This window comes from Barbus barbus, assembly GCF_936440315.1.
Source record: "Barbus barbus genome assembly, chromosome: 1".
Classification (NCBI taxonomy): Eukaryota; Metazoa; Chordata; class Actinopteri; order Cypriniformes; family Cyprinidae; genus Barbus; species Barbus barbus.
In genome coordinates, this window is record NC_136729.1 from 32,073,946 (window position 1) to 32,091,005 (window position 17,060).

Consider the following 17,060-nt stretch of genomic DNA (forward strand, 5'->3'; position numbering starts at 1 on the left):
AATTGCCAGAAAAATAATTCAAAGGGGGAAAAAATATTTTTCTGACCCTATTGGCAGATATTTTTTCTGTTTTAAGCAAAATAAAATAAAAAAAAATCTTAATTTTGATGCATTTATCAGAAAACAAGACTATCTTATGTCATTTTGAAAGACAAAAATATTGAGGAAGAACTTCATTTTGCAGTTAAAACACAACACATGCTAAAATTAAAGGGGCAGTTCACTCAAAAATAAAATCCCTGTTATCATTTATCTCACGTTTTGCACCTTTTTGCTTCCTTACACTGAAAGTGAATGAGTGAAGTTGTCATTCTGCTTGACATTTTCTGTCACATGGAATAAAGTCATATGGTTTTGGAACAACATCAGGCAAGTAAATGCTAACAGAAGTTGTATTTCAGGGTGAACTGTACCTTTAATATAGGCCTGTGTGATCATTTGGTCAGCAGCTCATACATCCCTAGTTTGGCACATTGCTCTCAGGGGACACATACTGAGGGTTATTTTTAGTCTGGTAATAATAATCACTTTGACAATGTAGAAACTGCACTCATTTTAAATACTTAAGCTATTTTTTTTTACTCTTGATGGAGCCCTTTTATTATTGATACAATTATTAATAATATCTATCTATCTAATAGATGTGTTTGTGGGAGGAGGAGGAAATAAAGCGAGCCAGTAGAAAGGGAAAGGAGAGCGAGGTCATCATTTGGTGCAGGCTTTGGTGTAGATGAGGACACGCATGAGCTGAGTCCTCCACACACACCGGCAAACTCTCCTCACGGAAGACTCACGGTAACCGTCTCACGTAACACCGAATCGCAGTTTCCGTGTGTCGGTGATGTTCATGGTTATTAATAGGCTGCCGTGATCTTCCGTCGGTTCCTTTGGACCATTCATAGCACCGGATCAGACGCGAGTGCGCAGTTTTTGAGGTGACAGCACTAAAGACGCTCAAGATTCATTTCATAAGATTCAATTCTAACGCGGACCGGAACTGGAGGCGATGTTAATGGAGCCGTGCACGTCTTGTTGAGGATCCATCTGCACTCGTCCTCAATGGTCACCTTCTGTCCGAGCCTATCTTTCTGCTTGCTGCAGTCCGCATCAGAGGATGTACGCGGAGGGAAGCACGCCAGACACTGAGCCAGACGAGTGCCAGAAGAAGACATCATGCTTCTCCAACATCAAAATATTCCTTATATCAGAATGTGCCTTAATGTTGGCACAGGGCACTGTAGGAGCCTATCTGGTGAGTCGAGCCATTAACAGACGCAGCTACTGCGTACGCACTGTATGTGGATGACATTGAATGGTGTCCGGTGCGGCATCGCTTATCTTTTCCCTAAAGCGATAGAAATAAACAGCATCGTGAGGTTATAGGGCTTCTCTCGTGTGTATCGCGACTGCTTTATTTCCTTATGATTTAGAGGCGCAATAATAAAAAATGATCATCGGTCCAGTGAGTGGCCCAGTGGTCAAACACCTGTCTCTCCTTTCCAACATTATGTGCATCAGTGGCTCCAAGGTAATCTCGCCGAACGATTACCTTATTTTGTCTTTTGAGACACTTATGCACATAAAAATATGTCAGAATGATCAGATATGTGAGAGCGATCAGATATGGCAAGCCGTTTTGGCATTTATTCCTTGAAATATGTTACTGTAATCTACTAATTTTCTAATTACTTGACGTAATCTGATATTGACCAGTACTTTTTTCAATTTTACTATTTATTTTTTCCATTAATATTCAGTGTCTAGTAGGCCCTATCTGTGACTTGTCACTATATAGGGACAATAGTAGGCTACTGAGGAACAGTATATGGACAATTATTTAAATATAAATTATTTAACTTTTTTGAATGTTTATAACAATTTTAATAATTTTGTAATTTAAATTTTATATTATAACTTTTTTTGTTGAAATTTGGTAGGGCTGATGGAAAATATGGTGCTAACTAGTGCATTTAAAGTCATGTTTATTAATGTGCATCATCTATTATATAAACAAACAGAAAATGTTTGCTATTAAATTTTATTGGGGGTCTTTGATTCCAGCTATTTACTATGTATTTCAGTTGTTGTTGGTACTTATTTTGGTTTGTTCTTTAGTTTAAATATATATATATATATATATATATATATATATATATATATTCAAACAGCTAACATTAGGCTATGTATTCTAGTCTTCTTAGTAAATAGGTTATTACTAACATTTTTACATTTTTAACATTGAACTAAAGTATAAACTGAACTAAAGAAATAAAGTAGTGATTCTGACTAGTCATTACATACTGTACAACAAGGAAAAAGAAAATGTAACTTGGTAAGAAATGTCACTAATAACAATTAGGATAAGTACTCTGAAAAAGCGGTGCCAAACAACTGAATTCATTAACAAAAATTTGCAATTTGTTGCCAGTAACAATATTGATTTGTTGCTAACATTAACATATATACTAGTTAGTTTAATGGAATAAACGTTAAAATGGTCTGCCATAGACTTCCTCTTAGCTTTCAGTACAAGAGAAAGATGCACAGAGTTACATCACTACATGAATACATCTGCTCTGTAGGGTTTGGAGTAAAGTGATATGATTGATTTGTCATTTTCCCTAGCGATGACTTATGAAATTGCCCGATGAACAATTCTGCCCTACCTTGTACTTTATCTGAGGCATTTAATATGTTATGTATGAAAGGTGACTTGAATGGCACATTATTAAATTGCTTAAATTATTGTATAAAATTGTGGAAAAAGTCCAATTCCATAATAATTACAATTTGTGAACACTCATATGGATGTTTACATTTGATTTATACCTTCAATACAGCATCTATGTTCTCAATAAAATCTCAATCTATTATGTTGTTTAAGATCCCTAAACCATGAATGAAATATTGTGAGTTTCGAATATAGATTTTTAAATGTAAAGACAATTAGTGATTTGGCGTCAGTTCAAATGTGCATACAGCTTTGTAACAGTGTATGTTTCTTTATATTTTAGGTCAGTGTCCTCACCACGCTAGAGCGACGTTTCAACTTGCAGAGCGCTGACGTGGGTGTGATCGCCAGCAGCTTTGAGATTGGCAACCTTGCCCTCATCCTATTCGTCAGCTACTTTGGGGCCAGGGCCCATCGGCCGCGGCTGATTGGTTGTGGGGGCATCGTGATGGCTCTGGGAGCGTTACTGTCAGCGCTGCCTGAGTTCTTGACCCACCAGTATGAATATCAGTCTGGAGAGTCACGACCTGTGGGACAGGGAAAGGCTGTGTGCTCCAATACTAGTCGAGCAGGGCTCTCGGATCCTGGTTACATCTGTGGGAATAGAACCAATACCAACATGATGTACCTTCTGCTGATCGGAGCTCAAATGCTTCTGGGGATTGGAGCGACACCCCTGCAGCCTCTGGGAGTGTCTTACATCGATGATCACGTCAGACGAGAAGACTCTTCCCTTTATATTGGTGAGAGTGATCTGCACAACCTTTTTGTGTTATGTACACCCCCTCAGCCCGCTCATATATTTTACTGCTAGGTTCTCCCTAGTGAAAAAAGTAATATTTTTTTTTCATACTAAGTATAGTTAAAATCTATTACCATATTTACTGACATATCGCTTGAGACTTACTAATATAAAAATGATAATTAAACTTATGTACTACGTACTAATCATGTACGATGCACATTTCTTAAACTAAAATGTGTTTTAATGTCACTATTGATGTAGATTGTATGAACTTTGAACAATATCGGTCTTTAAATGCAAGTGTACCTAAACAGTATACTTGCTGTAGTTCTACTTTAGCATAATCAAATATACTTCAGTAGATCTTTAGTTGGACTTAAGCACTACTTCTGCACAATTAAAGTGCATTAAGTACAAATTTAGTTGTTCCAATTTAGTAGACTTAAAGTGTCCCAGTTAAATTATACTAAAAGTATAATTGCAGGGTATTTTTATTAAGTACATAAATATGTAAATGTATTTGAAATAAATTTATTTCAAATATATTTTAGTATATACATTTTTCACTAGGGCTACTACAAATATATGAAAAATGCACACATTATACTCATAATTTTGTTCTTTTACCTTAAAAAGGAACAGAAATAATATACTTTATTAAACCTATTATTAAAAACCTTTATGAAAAAGGTTTATTATTTATGATCATTATTGCAGTGATAATGATAATAATAATAATAAAAATAAATGATCATTATTATTATTAATTTTGATTGTTGTAAATTGTTCAGTTTTATATGTCTGTTATCAATGAGTAGAGATGCACCGATCGACCGGCCAGGGACCGGAATTAGCCGGTTTTCCGTATGACCGGCCCGGACTGGTGACCAGCCGGTCAGTCTGCCGATTCCGAGCCGGTCTGTTGTGACGTCACACTTAGGCGACTGATAATGCATTTATATTGTGCCAGATGAGGCTCGTGCAGCCTGAGTGAGTGTGAGAGACTCGTGCAGAAATCAAAACAAATGAGCACAACAGAACACACAGGAAGTTATAGATGCATACTGCGGTAGTAAAAAAAATTAAAAATAAATTTATAATATATGATTTAGATACACAACATTGCACAACCAAAATGTTTCAACACGATTGCAATGTGATCTTATACAATAGTAGTTCAATAAACTAGTTAAAATTAAGTGACTTACATTTTAGACACAATATTGACTGTTTCTGCTCAATTTCGCTGATGAAAATAGTTCAATCAAAGCCACAACAGGACTGTTTTGTGTCTCCGAGCAACACAGCAGTGTTTCGTTACTGAACGAATCCACGATTTTGAATGAATCAAGTGAGTCTATGATTCAGCAAACCGTTCAAAAAGGCAGTGGCTGTTTCTCAAGATGCGTTCTTCAGCGATCTTGCGACCTTGTGTTCTCGTTCTACGTCATCATCAACCGTCGAAGTTCAGTTCCAATGTTCAAGAACACAAGTACAGAGGATGCATGAAAGTGCCCGGATGTGTTCTTGATATCGAGGATGCATCAAGTGCAGACTTGACAGAATCGAGCCATTAGAAATCCCAGAAGACGCTGCGGGCGGCGAGATGGTCCTCACTGCAGAACACAAGATCCAGGGCTTGTGGTTGGATCTAGATCCAACTCCTCCCACCTTACATAGACCTAAACCTACACGTCTCCACCCCCTGATCCCTAAACCCACCCATCTCCACCCCTATACCTACCAATCTCCACCCCCTAGATGTGAATCCAACCCCGCCCCCTGGATCTTTGTTCTGCAGTGAGGGGCTACTGCGGGCGGCCGGTGTACGGAAGCCTGTAAGTTTTAAACTCGTTCTCGCAAATACTTGACGGCTCTTGAAGTTGAAAGTAAACATTTATCATTTTGTTTTGCTTAATATTTGAAGCCTAAAGTGGGCGGAGCCAACCGCAGCCTAAAGTGGGCGGAGCCAACCGCCGCCATCTTGGCAGCATGTGCGTCACTCCCAGATAATCGAAAATGGGCAAAAAGGTGGGACGTGGGTGAAGCTGAGCTGAAACCAAGCCCGTCGTGCAAAGACAAAACACTATAACTTCGTTTTTGGTTGAAAATGAGTTAATAGCTCCTTTATCATGTGTATAAATATCATGGAGAAAAGCCCCAGAGAAACCAAGGCAGAACACAGTATAACATTAGTTACCGCTCTTTGACTTTGTTTTTGAAAGCTCAAAGTAAGTTACGGTGCTCTGGATTTGTTTGCATTCGTTCGTCAATACTGTGCCATGTATTCTGCCTTTGTTTAAGTCTTTGTTTTAAACTACGGTGTGACTTGTGTACTTTTATTCATCTGTCGGCACTTCGTTAGACAAACAAATTAGATAGCGATCTAACAAACTGCTCCGTTTTTTCTTTTTATAACGCAGATTATTCACTCAGTGCCAGCTGTCAGTCTGGGGCTGCACACTTCTGTCCATGAGGACTCAAATGCAGTGACCAGCGTATCACACATAAAATCAATAACTGTTCGCAATTAAATTCGTTTCCTTCCTTTTCTTGTAAGTCGATAAAATCCATTGCAATGAACGCCATCGGAGATGTTTAATTCACAATCATTCAGAGCATTATCCCTGCTGGCGATCCACAAGTCGTTCTAAAGGCTATTTTAATTCAGTTCTATGTAAAAACAATAGGCTAAGTAGGTCTTGCATCCTTTAATGTTAGCGAACATTGCAAATAAATTGGTTGCAAAACGGTATCCACTCATTAAAACATCTAATTGCCAGATTTCCAGTGTCCTAATTATTTTTTTCTGTACAAATAAAAATCTTTAAAGCCATTTTTCTATACTATAGTGAGTTTCACCCTTTCAAGGAAAGTCCGTTCACTTGTATTTTGTGTTCACATATTTGCAACGCCTCCGAGCAGCTCAGACAAAACCAAGTCCTATCTAAATGAATGGGGGAATCCTGAAATCTGAAAAATGCCTCGCTGAACTCGCCATTAAATGACATATTTCAAATCAGCAATAAAATCTGAAATGAACTGCCCCATGAATGTTGTTTCTTATGCTCAAATAGCATTTAAAAAGCTTATTTTTCAAGCTAGACCAGTCAGTGCGCATGCGTAGCTCATTTGCGCATTTGAACCAGGTTCCATGGCAATCACCAGCATCTACACCAAACGATAGGAAACAGTCAACTAGAGCTGTAATAGGTTGGACCTAGAGAGTTTGTGTTTGTTACCACAGTAGCCTGAGAAAGACTCTTTGGATATCTCACTCAATATGTTTTAGAAGCTGTATTTTAAAGGCCCTCAAATGGCACTACTTGAACCCCTGCAAAAGCGTCTGTAAATGTGCTGGTCAGGCACTAAAAGAAACACTACAAAGTACTGTTGTTGTTTTAGGGCATATATTGTAGCAGTACCGTCAATATCCTGCCGTTGCAGCAATTACAGCACTTACTATTATTAATGATTTATAAGCCACAAAAGGTTGTATCCTTAGTGCATCCTGAATCTTGGAAGGACTCTCTGGCAGAAAGCTGTTGTATGAAGATACACAAAGAGCATAGATATTGTATATGGCTGGAATAGCTATAGTATTTTAGGTTTGCAGCGAACTCGCTTGGGAAATTTCCAAGTATCAAGCTTAAACCCATTGGTTTAGTGTAGTGCGCCACTGTCTTAATCTCCTGTTGCCATGTTGTTAAGGAGTAAACAAGAAGCAATAATGGCCTTCGGTGCCTGTTACTTCTGCTATGAAGCTAATGTGTGCTGGCTGCTCTGTCATCCCTCAGGCAGCTCACTCTCCCTCTCTCTCTATTCTTCTCACTCTCTTTCTCTCGCATGACTACAATGATTCTCCATACAATTGATACAAATAAGGAACATATCAACCCCAGACTTTAATGTCTTAAAAATCTCCTGAAATAAAACCCTAGCATGGAAATTGATCAATGTATGACTAACATGGTTGAGTAGCGTTCAGAGGCCCAGAAGATAGTTCTGGGTTTCCATGTGTGCTTTTTACAGCATTTCTGCTTTTTCTCCTTTCCTGCAGTGCTTCTGATGTCTTTGCATTGAGCTGACTTGTCTGTCTATGAGCATTTATGTCTGTGCAACACATGCAAGCTTCTTTCTCTCTTCCTTTTGTGTCTTTTAATCCTTTTTAGCCTTTAAACCGGACCTCTCTCTATTTAAGCAAAATACAAACTAGCACAAACATGAACATCCTCTTTGGAGACAGTCATTGCCGGTGGGCATGGTGGAAGTTATTTAGCTGTTTGATCATAGAGGTTCTGGGTCTCTCGCAAAGGCACAAGCAGAAAGGCCTATCGGTTTTAAGTGAATTATCCAGCATCTGTATGTATTCAAACTGAATACCAGAGTAAGAGAACTGGTCTAGGATTACATTCTCTTGTGAGGGGTAACATTAGGACTGATATACATGATCTAAGGTGCTTAATCAATTTAATCCAGGCTAATGGATAAAACTAAAACACTTTTTAAAGATCAGAGTAAATATACCATTAAAGGTCATGTTACAGACCTTTCTGTACTCTTAACTTTACAGCAAGGAGGTGAGGTTCATTCTTTCCATAGTAAAGGCCGGTTCACACCAAGGATGATTACTATAATGGTAACTGTAAATTCTTCCAGGTAACTGAAACCGGTGGTATGTTCATGTCTCTTGTATCACATCACAGACTCTCTTATTCTTGTTCATACAAACACAACTAGCAACATCTTGCATCTGTTATTGAATAGAGTGAAAATGGCCATTGAGAATCTCAGTATTAGCATTACAGTAATATTATTGTAGTGTTTGTCTAAACCGATGGGTGTATGCAGTATGCAGAATTTTTTTAATTATAAAATAACTTCAGCTCAGTCCAAACATTTTTTTAATGATATTTTTTTTGTTGAAAGAAATGAATACTTTTATTCAGCAAATATGCATTAAATTGATCAAAAGTGACAAAGATTTTTCTATTTTCTATTGTAAATAATTATTGTTCTTTTAAACTTTAAAAGAATCCTGAAAAAAATATGTATCACAGTTTCCACTGAAATATTAATACCACGTTTTTAACATTGATATTGTAAGAAATGTTTTTTGAGCACCAATTCAGAATCTCAGGAATAAATTACTTATAAATTTATATTAAAACAGAAAATAGTTATTTTAAAATTAATATTTTACAATATTACTGATTTGATTGTATGGTGCAAATTTGGTGCAAATGCAAATGGTGAGCACAAGTGACTTTTGTCAAAAACATTACCAAGCCTAAATTTATGAATGGTACTGTATTTATTTGGTAAGTAGGCATGTAATGCATAAGAGAATGAACAGTCAGTTGGTCATTATCGCAAAATAATCCCCTTCAGGAGGAAACAAGATTATCCCATCGGCTGTGTCTCATTATCTCTCACGTTAATTTATAGTAGTATGGCTGTTTGTGTACTTCAGTGTTCTCTGTTAATGATTATGCTGTGCTGCTTCTGTGTCTGGACAGATAATTACAAGCCGAAGCGTAGAACAGCTGATGGTACAACCTGTACCAACACATGCACAATCTATATGTTGGCCTCTACTCTTTTAGTGCTCCCACAAGATATGATAGTCAACAGAGAAATGTGTGTATTTATCACCTTTTACATAAACGCATCAGGTGCCGGTTATTGCAATGATGATGTAGTAGATTATGTAAATTAACTGTTTCACCCAGAGAATATTTAAAATGTACAAAATAACTAAATGAAATAGCTATTTTACTTTGGGCTACTTAAGGTTCTCTCCAAATAGAATATTATATAATTCTCCTTCTGTAATAATTCTAATATTAATAATAATAAATTCTAAAATGTTACCCTAAAAAGAGGCTGTTTACATAAGCAGCTAGATGGTTAGATGGCTTAACTGTTAACTGAAGGGTTTGGACAAATTTCATTTAAGTGAAATGACAACAGTTTAGCCAAGACTTTGCATGAATGAATTTACTTTTCTTGAATAACTTCTTTGACTCTAGTCTTTGGTATTGCATTACAGGGATCTTATTCTCTACACTGGTGTTTGGACCAGCCTGTGGTTTTATTCTTGGCTCTCTGTGCACCAAAGTTTATGTTGATGCAGCCTTCATTGACACAAGTGAGTTCCAGCATCAAAAATGGTCACACTGAAATATGATTGACTTTTGTTATTTTTTGTAAGTGGTTTTAGATAAAGGCACACTGTTAAATCAATACATGTAATGAAACATGGTGTCTCAGTAAATATCTCATCAGATCTCTGTTCGCTCCTAACAGCCACGCTGGACATCACTCCTGACGATCCGCGCTGGATCGGTGCCTGGTGGGGCGGCTTTATCATCTGTGGCCTTTTCCTCTTCCTCTCCTCGTTTTTCATGTTTGGGTTCCCGCAGTCGCTGAACGAGCCTGGGGAGGACCCGGGGGGTGAGAGTGAACAGGCCATGCTGCCTGCTGAGCTGGTGCAGGGGTATGAAGGAGTCAAAGCCTCAGATGACCCAGAGATCAACACTGGTCTCACCTGCTGCCAGCACCTGCAGGGTGAGAGAGAGGACAAGACAAAGAGAGTCTAAACACACAAAGGTCATGCATTAGAGGTTTTATAGGCAATCGTACATAAAATAATCATTTTGTTTGATTTATCATTGTTGTCAGTTCATTATTTATAGTAGTTTTAGAACAAGACTCATCTCTCCAAATGCTGTAAATAGATTGCAAAAGGGATTTTTAAACAGGGGTCTGGGGACCCCCCAGAGAAAATAAAATTAAATCCATCTATCGATCCATCTATACATCCATTCTCCAAACTGCTTGCCCTATGTATATTTGTGGGGATGCTGTAGAAAAAGTAAAATGTTTGTCAAACAGAGCATGTTAAAGACTTTAATATGTTTAATGCAATATTTTTAACACATTCATTTTATATTCCAATTGTTTTATCACAATTAATTGTAGACCAATTTTAAAGACACTTATTTTGCTCTATATAAATAAATTTCAATTAAATTAAAATTGAATTAAAGTAGTTTTATGTTAAAATAGTGTTGTCTTTATTGTATCATGCTTAATGTTTTCTTACACAGTTTAAATGGATCTTTAAATATAAAAATCAATAGCTGTCAATATATTTTAATAAAAGGACCCCTCAAAAAGGGGCATCAAATTTGCAGATCCTCGGCATGAAAATTTTTAAACCCCTGGATTACATAATTCTCTATGGGAATTTAAAAATGTCATATTTTCCTGATCATCCACTAATATGAGTCTAATTTCTTCTCAGTTATCCCTAAGGTTACTAAGCATCTGCTGTCCAACCCGGTTTTCACCTGTGTCATTCTCGCTGCCTGCATGGAAATCGCTGTGGTGGCTGGATTTGCTGCCTTTCTAGGGAAATATCTCGAACAGCAGTTCAACCTCTCAACATCCTCCGCTAATCAGCTCCTAGGTAGACAAAAAACGGAATATTTTCAAAACTGCACAAAAACATCCAACTCATAAAATGCTGTTTCATATGAAATCCCTGCAAGTAACTGAAAGCTGCCTATCAAATCTGTGTGTTTTCAGGTATGACAGCAATCCCCTGTGCTTGTCTGGGAATTTTCCTGGGTGGGCTCCTGGTGAAGAAGTTGAATCTGTCTGCGTTAGGGGCTATTCGTCTGGCTATGCTAGTCAATATAATCTCTACGGCATGCTACGTCTCCTTCCTCTTCCTTGGCTGTGATACGGGCCCGGTCGCTGGGGTTACTGTTGCCTATGGCAACGAGTGAGTAGAGTGATTCACCATAAAAGCCTCACACAAATTTTTAATGATCCACAACAATTGGCAATAAATAAAGACACTCAAGAGTATAAATACTTTAGTGTTCACATCACAAAAGCTGAATTGCAGCATTCATTTTTACAGAGGATCAGACTCACTAAACTATGAATTTGAAGGGGAACATATGGTCCTTCTTTCATCCCATATTCATTCTCTCCATTTAGGAGTCTAGGTTCATGGGAGCGGACGGAGGCTGCGTGTCTGTCAGGCTGTAATTGTTACACGTCTTCTCTAAGCCCCGTCTGTGGCTCCAACGGTATTACCTACCTCTCTGCCTGCCTGGCTGGCTGCACTAAAACCGTGAGTCTCCTCCCACATCTATTCATATTCATACATGAATATCATCAATAAACTCAGACATACATCTGCCTCCAGGGGTCATTGAAACAAGAGCTTTTGAGCATGCTCATTTTTTCCTCTTTTAGATGCATAAGTTCCCTATAAATCCTGTTTCCACCACTGAATAAAAATAAAAAAGGTAATTGTGACATTTTATCTCACAATTCAGGCTTTTTTCTCAGAATTGAGAAAATTCTGACTTTATAACATGTTTGAGACTTTTGCATCATGCAATTCTGACTTTATAACTTGCAATTGCAAGTTTCTATCACACAATTCTGAGAAAAAAAGTCAGAATTGCAAGTTTATATTATTGAGATAAACTCTCAATTGTAAGAAAATAATATTTATAATAATATTATCAGAATTGGACTTTATAACTAGCAAAAGTGAATTTATAGTGTTCTATGTTCAGTTATGAGACCAGTTATGAGATATAAAGTTGCAAATGTGAGAAAAAAGTCAGAATTGCAGGAAAGTATGGTGGCCCAGTAGTGCACAACACAATGAAATCTTCACAACACAACAGAAACAAGTCTCAACATAATGTAATTTGCACAACACTAAGGAAACAAGTCTCAATACAATGAAATTAGCACAACACAATGGAACTAAGCTGCAACACAACGGAAACAAGCCACATCACAACGGAAACAAGTTGCAACACAAAAGAAGCAAGTCGCAACATAACGAAATTGACACAACACAATGGAAACAAGTCGCAACACAACAGAAACAAGTGGCAACATAACGAAATTGGTACAACACAATGGAAACAAGTCACAACACAACGGAAACAAGTTGCAGCATAATGAAATTGGCACAACACAATGGAAACAAGTCACAACATAAAAAACTGACGCAACACAGCGGAAACAAGTCGCAACAACGAAATTGGCACAACACAATGGAAACAAGTTGCAACACAATGGAAACAAGTTGCAACAATGAAATTGCCACAACACAATGGAAACAAGTTGCAACACAATAGAAACAAGTCGCAAAACACAAAGGAAACAAGTGGCAATATAATGAAACTGGCACAACACAATGGAAGCAAGTCACAATACAATGGAAACAAGCCGCAACACAAAAAAATTGGCACAACACAATGGAAACAAGCCACAATACAACAGAAACAAGTTGCAATATAATGAAATTGGCACAACACAATGGAAACAAGTCACAACATAACAAAATTGGCACAACACAACAGAAACAAGACGCAACACAACGGAAACAAGTTGCAACAACGAAATTGGCATAACACAATGGAAACAAGTTGCAACACAATAGAAACAAGTTGCAACAATGAAATTGGCACAACACAACAGAAACAAGTTGCAATATAATGAAATTGGCACAACACAATGGAAACAAGTCACAAAATAACAAAATTGGCACAACACAACAGAAACAAGACGCAACACAACGGAAACAAGTTGCAACAACGAAATTGGCACAACACAATGGAAACAAGTTGCAACACAATGGAAACAAGTTGCAACACAATGGAAACAAGTTGCAACATAACGAATAGAATAAGAATAAGAATTGAGTTTTTATCCATCAGTTCTGTCTTTCTATCTTTCTGTGTTTCTATCTTACAATTGTGCGTTTATAAAATACAATTCTACGAAAAAAGTCAGAATTACAAGATAAAAAGTCACAATTAACCTTTTTTTTATTTTTTTTATTCAGTAGTCCCCTTTGTCTCAAATCTTAGGTTGTTTTTTCTCTTGATGGTCACCTGGAAATCCCCAGAGCAGCGCTCAAGATCCAACATGAAATATGCACTCAGATCTGCTCTTCCTCCTCTCTTTCTCAGAATCTGACAGGCTGTAAGTGCATCGCCCATGGCGACGGGCCCGGTACAGCCATGCCGGGAAAGTGCTCCAGCCCAGGCTGTCAGCAGGCCTTCCTCACGTTCTTAGCAGTCGTGTGCGCATGCAGCATGATCGGAGCCATAGCCCAGACTCCATCCGTCATCATCCTGATCAGGTAATGCTGCTGACATCCTTTGAATTAAAAAAAATAAATAAATGTTAACGAGTCTTAATCAAACAAATTGTCATCTGCACATCATAATGAACTACAATGTACTAAACCATCAGTTGTTGTCTGTAGAACTGTGAGCCCAGAGCTGAAGTCATACGCCCTTGGAGTTCTCTTCCTGTTGCTCCGGCTGCTGGGTAAGATATTTGCATAACAAGAAACACCTACAGTGTCTCTGCAGGATAATTTTACAATTTGTTTACAATTAATTTAAGCATGCATCTTTATAATATTATAGTTTGGTTACACTACACATACACAGTACACACTACCATTTAAAATAATTTTTGAGTCTGTAAGATTCTTTAATGATTTTGAAAGAAGTCTCTTAGGCTGTGTTTAGACTGCCAGGGAAAAATAGATTTTTTCCATATCCATATTTTATCCTAGTGTGGACAGCAATAAAAACAAACAAACAAAAACACATGAAATGTGCTTTTTTTTAATCAGACTCAAACCACATTTGGAGGTGGTTTAAAATGCGATTCCAGTCAGGTTTTTACAGATGCATGTCAGTCTAGATGCTCTGGCTGCTCAAATCAGATTTCAAATGGTCTTTTGCGTCACTTTTAACGCAACACACAATGATAATGTCAAAACCAGTGACGGAAATGCCAAGGAGGATTCATACAGTGACTACAGCATGGAACATCACAATATATATACCAGTCTTCTTGAAAACAGGTTGCTTATTTGGAGAGTAAGATGAAGCACCTCCATTTTCTTTTCTTTTTGCATCCCTTTTGAAAGCCTTATCACATACGTGGGTACACCTATATTACCAAAGCAACCCATGCAGATAGATTGGTTATGTCTGGATACACAAATCTGATTTGATCACTTGCAATTAGTAGTTAACTTTTATTTTTTTATGTTTTGAATTAATATGTTGAATATTCAGCAGCCATTACTCTAGTCTTCAGTGTCACATATTGCTTCAGAAACCATTCTAATACGATTTGGTGCTCAAGAAACATTTTTATTTTCAGAGTTGAAAAACATTGGAGCTTAATATTTATGTGGAAACTGTGATACATTTCATAAGGATTCTTCGAATAGAAAGTTCAAAAGAACAGAAATCTTATGCGACTAAAAATGTCTTTACTGTTACTTTTGATGAATTGAATGCGTTCTTGCCAATTAAAATTATTTCTTTCAAAATGAAAAACTCTCGAATGGTAACAAATTTGTCAAGCTCATATAAGAACATTTTTAGATTAAAGCAAAAATCTTATCAGGACACTGGAAATAAGTATTAAAAACAAGTACAGTACAGTCACACTGAGCCATGTTTTCCATGTTCCAGGTTTCATTCCTCCACCTCTGATTTTTGGCATTGGGATTGACTCCACCTGCCTACTATGGAGCTCCGTATGCGGCATTAAAGGGGCCTGCATGCTTTACGACAACATAACCTACCGTTACCTTTACGTCAGCATCGCTATCGTTCTCAAATCCAGCGCCTTCATTCTCTATGCCATCACCTGGCAGTGTCTGCGTCAGAACTACTCCAGGTACATTAAGAACTGTGAGGACTACCTGACCCCAAGCCAGCTGTTCGCCTCCAACCTCACCCTGGACAATCTGGGCAAGGACATTGCGCAGAACCCTTCCAACCGCACCAAGTTCATTTACAACCTGGATGACCACGCCTGTAGCGAGAACATGGAGTCAGCCATATAGTCCCAGCCCAAAGAGGGCCAGCCGGCCTATATGCACATGCTAATTCAGTCTCATATTGCTTTTATTTAAAAGAAAGTCCATATATAAGCCCATTTCTGCACATTCCCGCTGCCTGGGAGAAATAGGCACTCTTTTAGCATATCCAGGGTGTTTTGACTAAACAGAGCCAAATGAATTTGACTGTTAATGTAGTCAAGACTTGTATATGCTGGATGTATGATATGGAGATGAAACGCATCACATTAGGGGATGTGCTAGGTTCCAGTTCCAAAACTGAACAATTAATCTTCCATAAGTCAAAACTAGCCCCAGCTTACATATACGAGCACCTTTTTAGGTTTCATTTTGAATGGTCTTTTTAGTATTTTTTTAAGAAATGTAAAGAACATTAGCATATAAGTTCTATGAGATATTAGCTAATACGTTTACTTGAATATTGTGAGGCTATGGAAATTTCTGTCTATTTTTATGGAGGGTCTTAGAAAGCTTGATGTTATTACTCGATATCTCCTCTGTACAGACATTAGACTATTAAAAACGTAGATACAAGTGCAGAGTTCACACACGTCATGTAACCTATTAATCAACTTAAAAACATAATAGTGAACATTTTAGGCCCATGTCTGTGAAAACGTATAGCTTGAATAGACAAAAGGTTCATTAGTTTTGTGATGCCGCGTTATTTGTCACCTGCAGTGATTTAAACTAAAGCAACATGCAACATTAATCAATAGTTGTTATCAAGCAGAGGACATTGAAGGATGGAAGGATGGATTTATTTCAATGCATGCAGGTATTGCATGTTGATGCATCAGAGCAGGCGCATGGGAATTAAAGAGAGAAATTGTTTTGGTGAAGGTAGACATTTCCCTTCTATTACTCCAGCATCTTCTTAAGTGGTGTTTTATAATGGTATTACGGCACCTTATGTACTTTTTTCTTCCAATCTGTCATTAATATGTTCAAGGAAATTCGCTTGGAAGACCAAATGCTAGGATTAACAAGGTTTTACAGCAGTATGTAGTAAAACGTTTTTTGTTCTTTAATGTTGCAATATATGAAGCAAGCAAATAAACAAAGAAATGATTTATGAACTACTAAAATATTAATCTGAGTTACACAAAATAATAAAGAACAAAAATGAAAAATTTTTGTATGACATTGGACCTATGAATTTGTTTAATATACTTATGAATTATTTTCTATGTTTTTTATAAAAAAAAAAAAAAGAAATATGTAAAAAAAAAAAAAAAAAAAAAAAAAAGGACAGGGAGGTGGTGGATCTATGGTAATGTAATAAAGTGACATGCTCTTTATAGAGGAAAATGATTTGTTTTTCTGCTGCTTTTCAAAGACGGTTTACTGGATGCAAGTACACTGAAGAGACCCACATAGGGCAAAACCTAAACCCATTATCACCCTTCATGTAAATGGCTCCCCAAGCACATTATTTTAATGCACTGCAATATACGCCGAAACGCTTGATTGCTTGAATGTTGAGGCCAGTATCAATAAAAATAGGATGATATAAGAATGATGTCATTGTTTATATAAGCATTCCTCTCTATAGATAATTCATTGCCGTAAAAGTGCCAAAGTGATGCCATTTAAGTGTTCTGAGTTCTCTCCGAGGCAGTTTTTCATAATGCTGGAATTGT

At 37.3% G+C, this 17,060-nt stretch overlaps 1 protein-coding gene across 1 annotated transcript; it reads left to right on the forward strand.

Annotated features, from left to right (window-relative positions):
• The first annotated feature begins 672 nt into the window (after positions 1–672).
• LOC306872000 (solute carrier organic anion transporter family member 3A1-like) lies at positions 673–16,617 on the forward strand. Its single transcript, XM_079420311.1, has 10 exons — positions 673–1,252; positions 3,015–3,474; positions 9,529–9,627; positions 9,786–10,046; positions 10,786–10,950; positions 11,070–11,268; positions 11,490–11,625; positions 13,493–13,665; positions 13,792–13,856; positions 15,026–16,617. Exons 1-10 carry the CDS (start codon positions 1,115–1,117, stop codon positions 15,400–15,402), a joined length of 2,073 nt encoding a protein of 690 aa, XP_079276437.1. The 5' UTR covers positions 673–1,114; the 3' UTR covers positions 15,403–16,617.
• Positions 16,618–17,060: the final 443 nt, after the last annotated feature.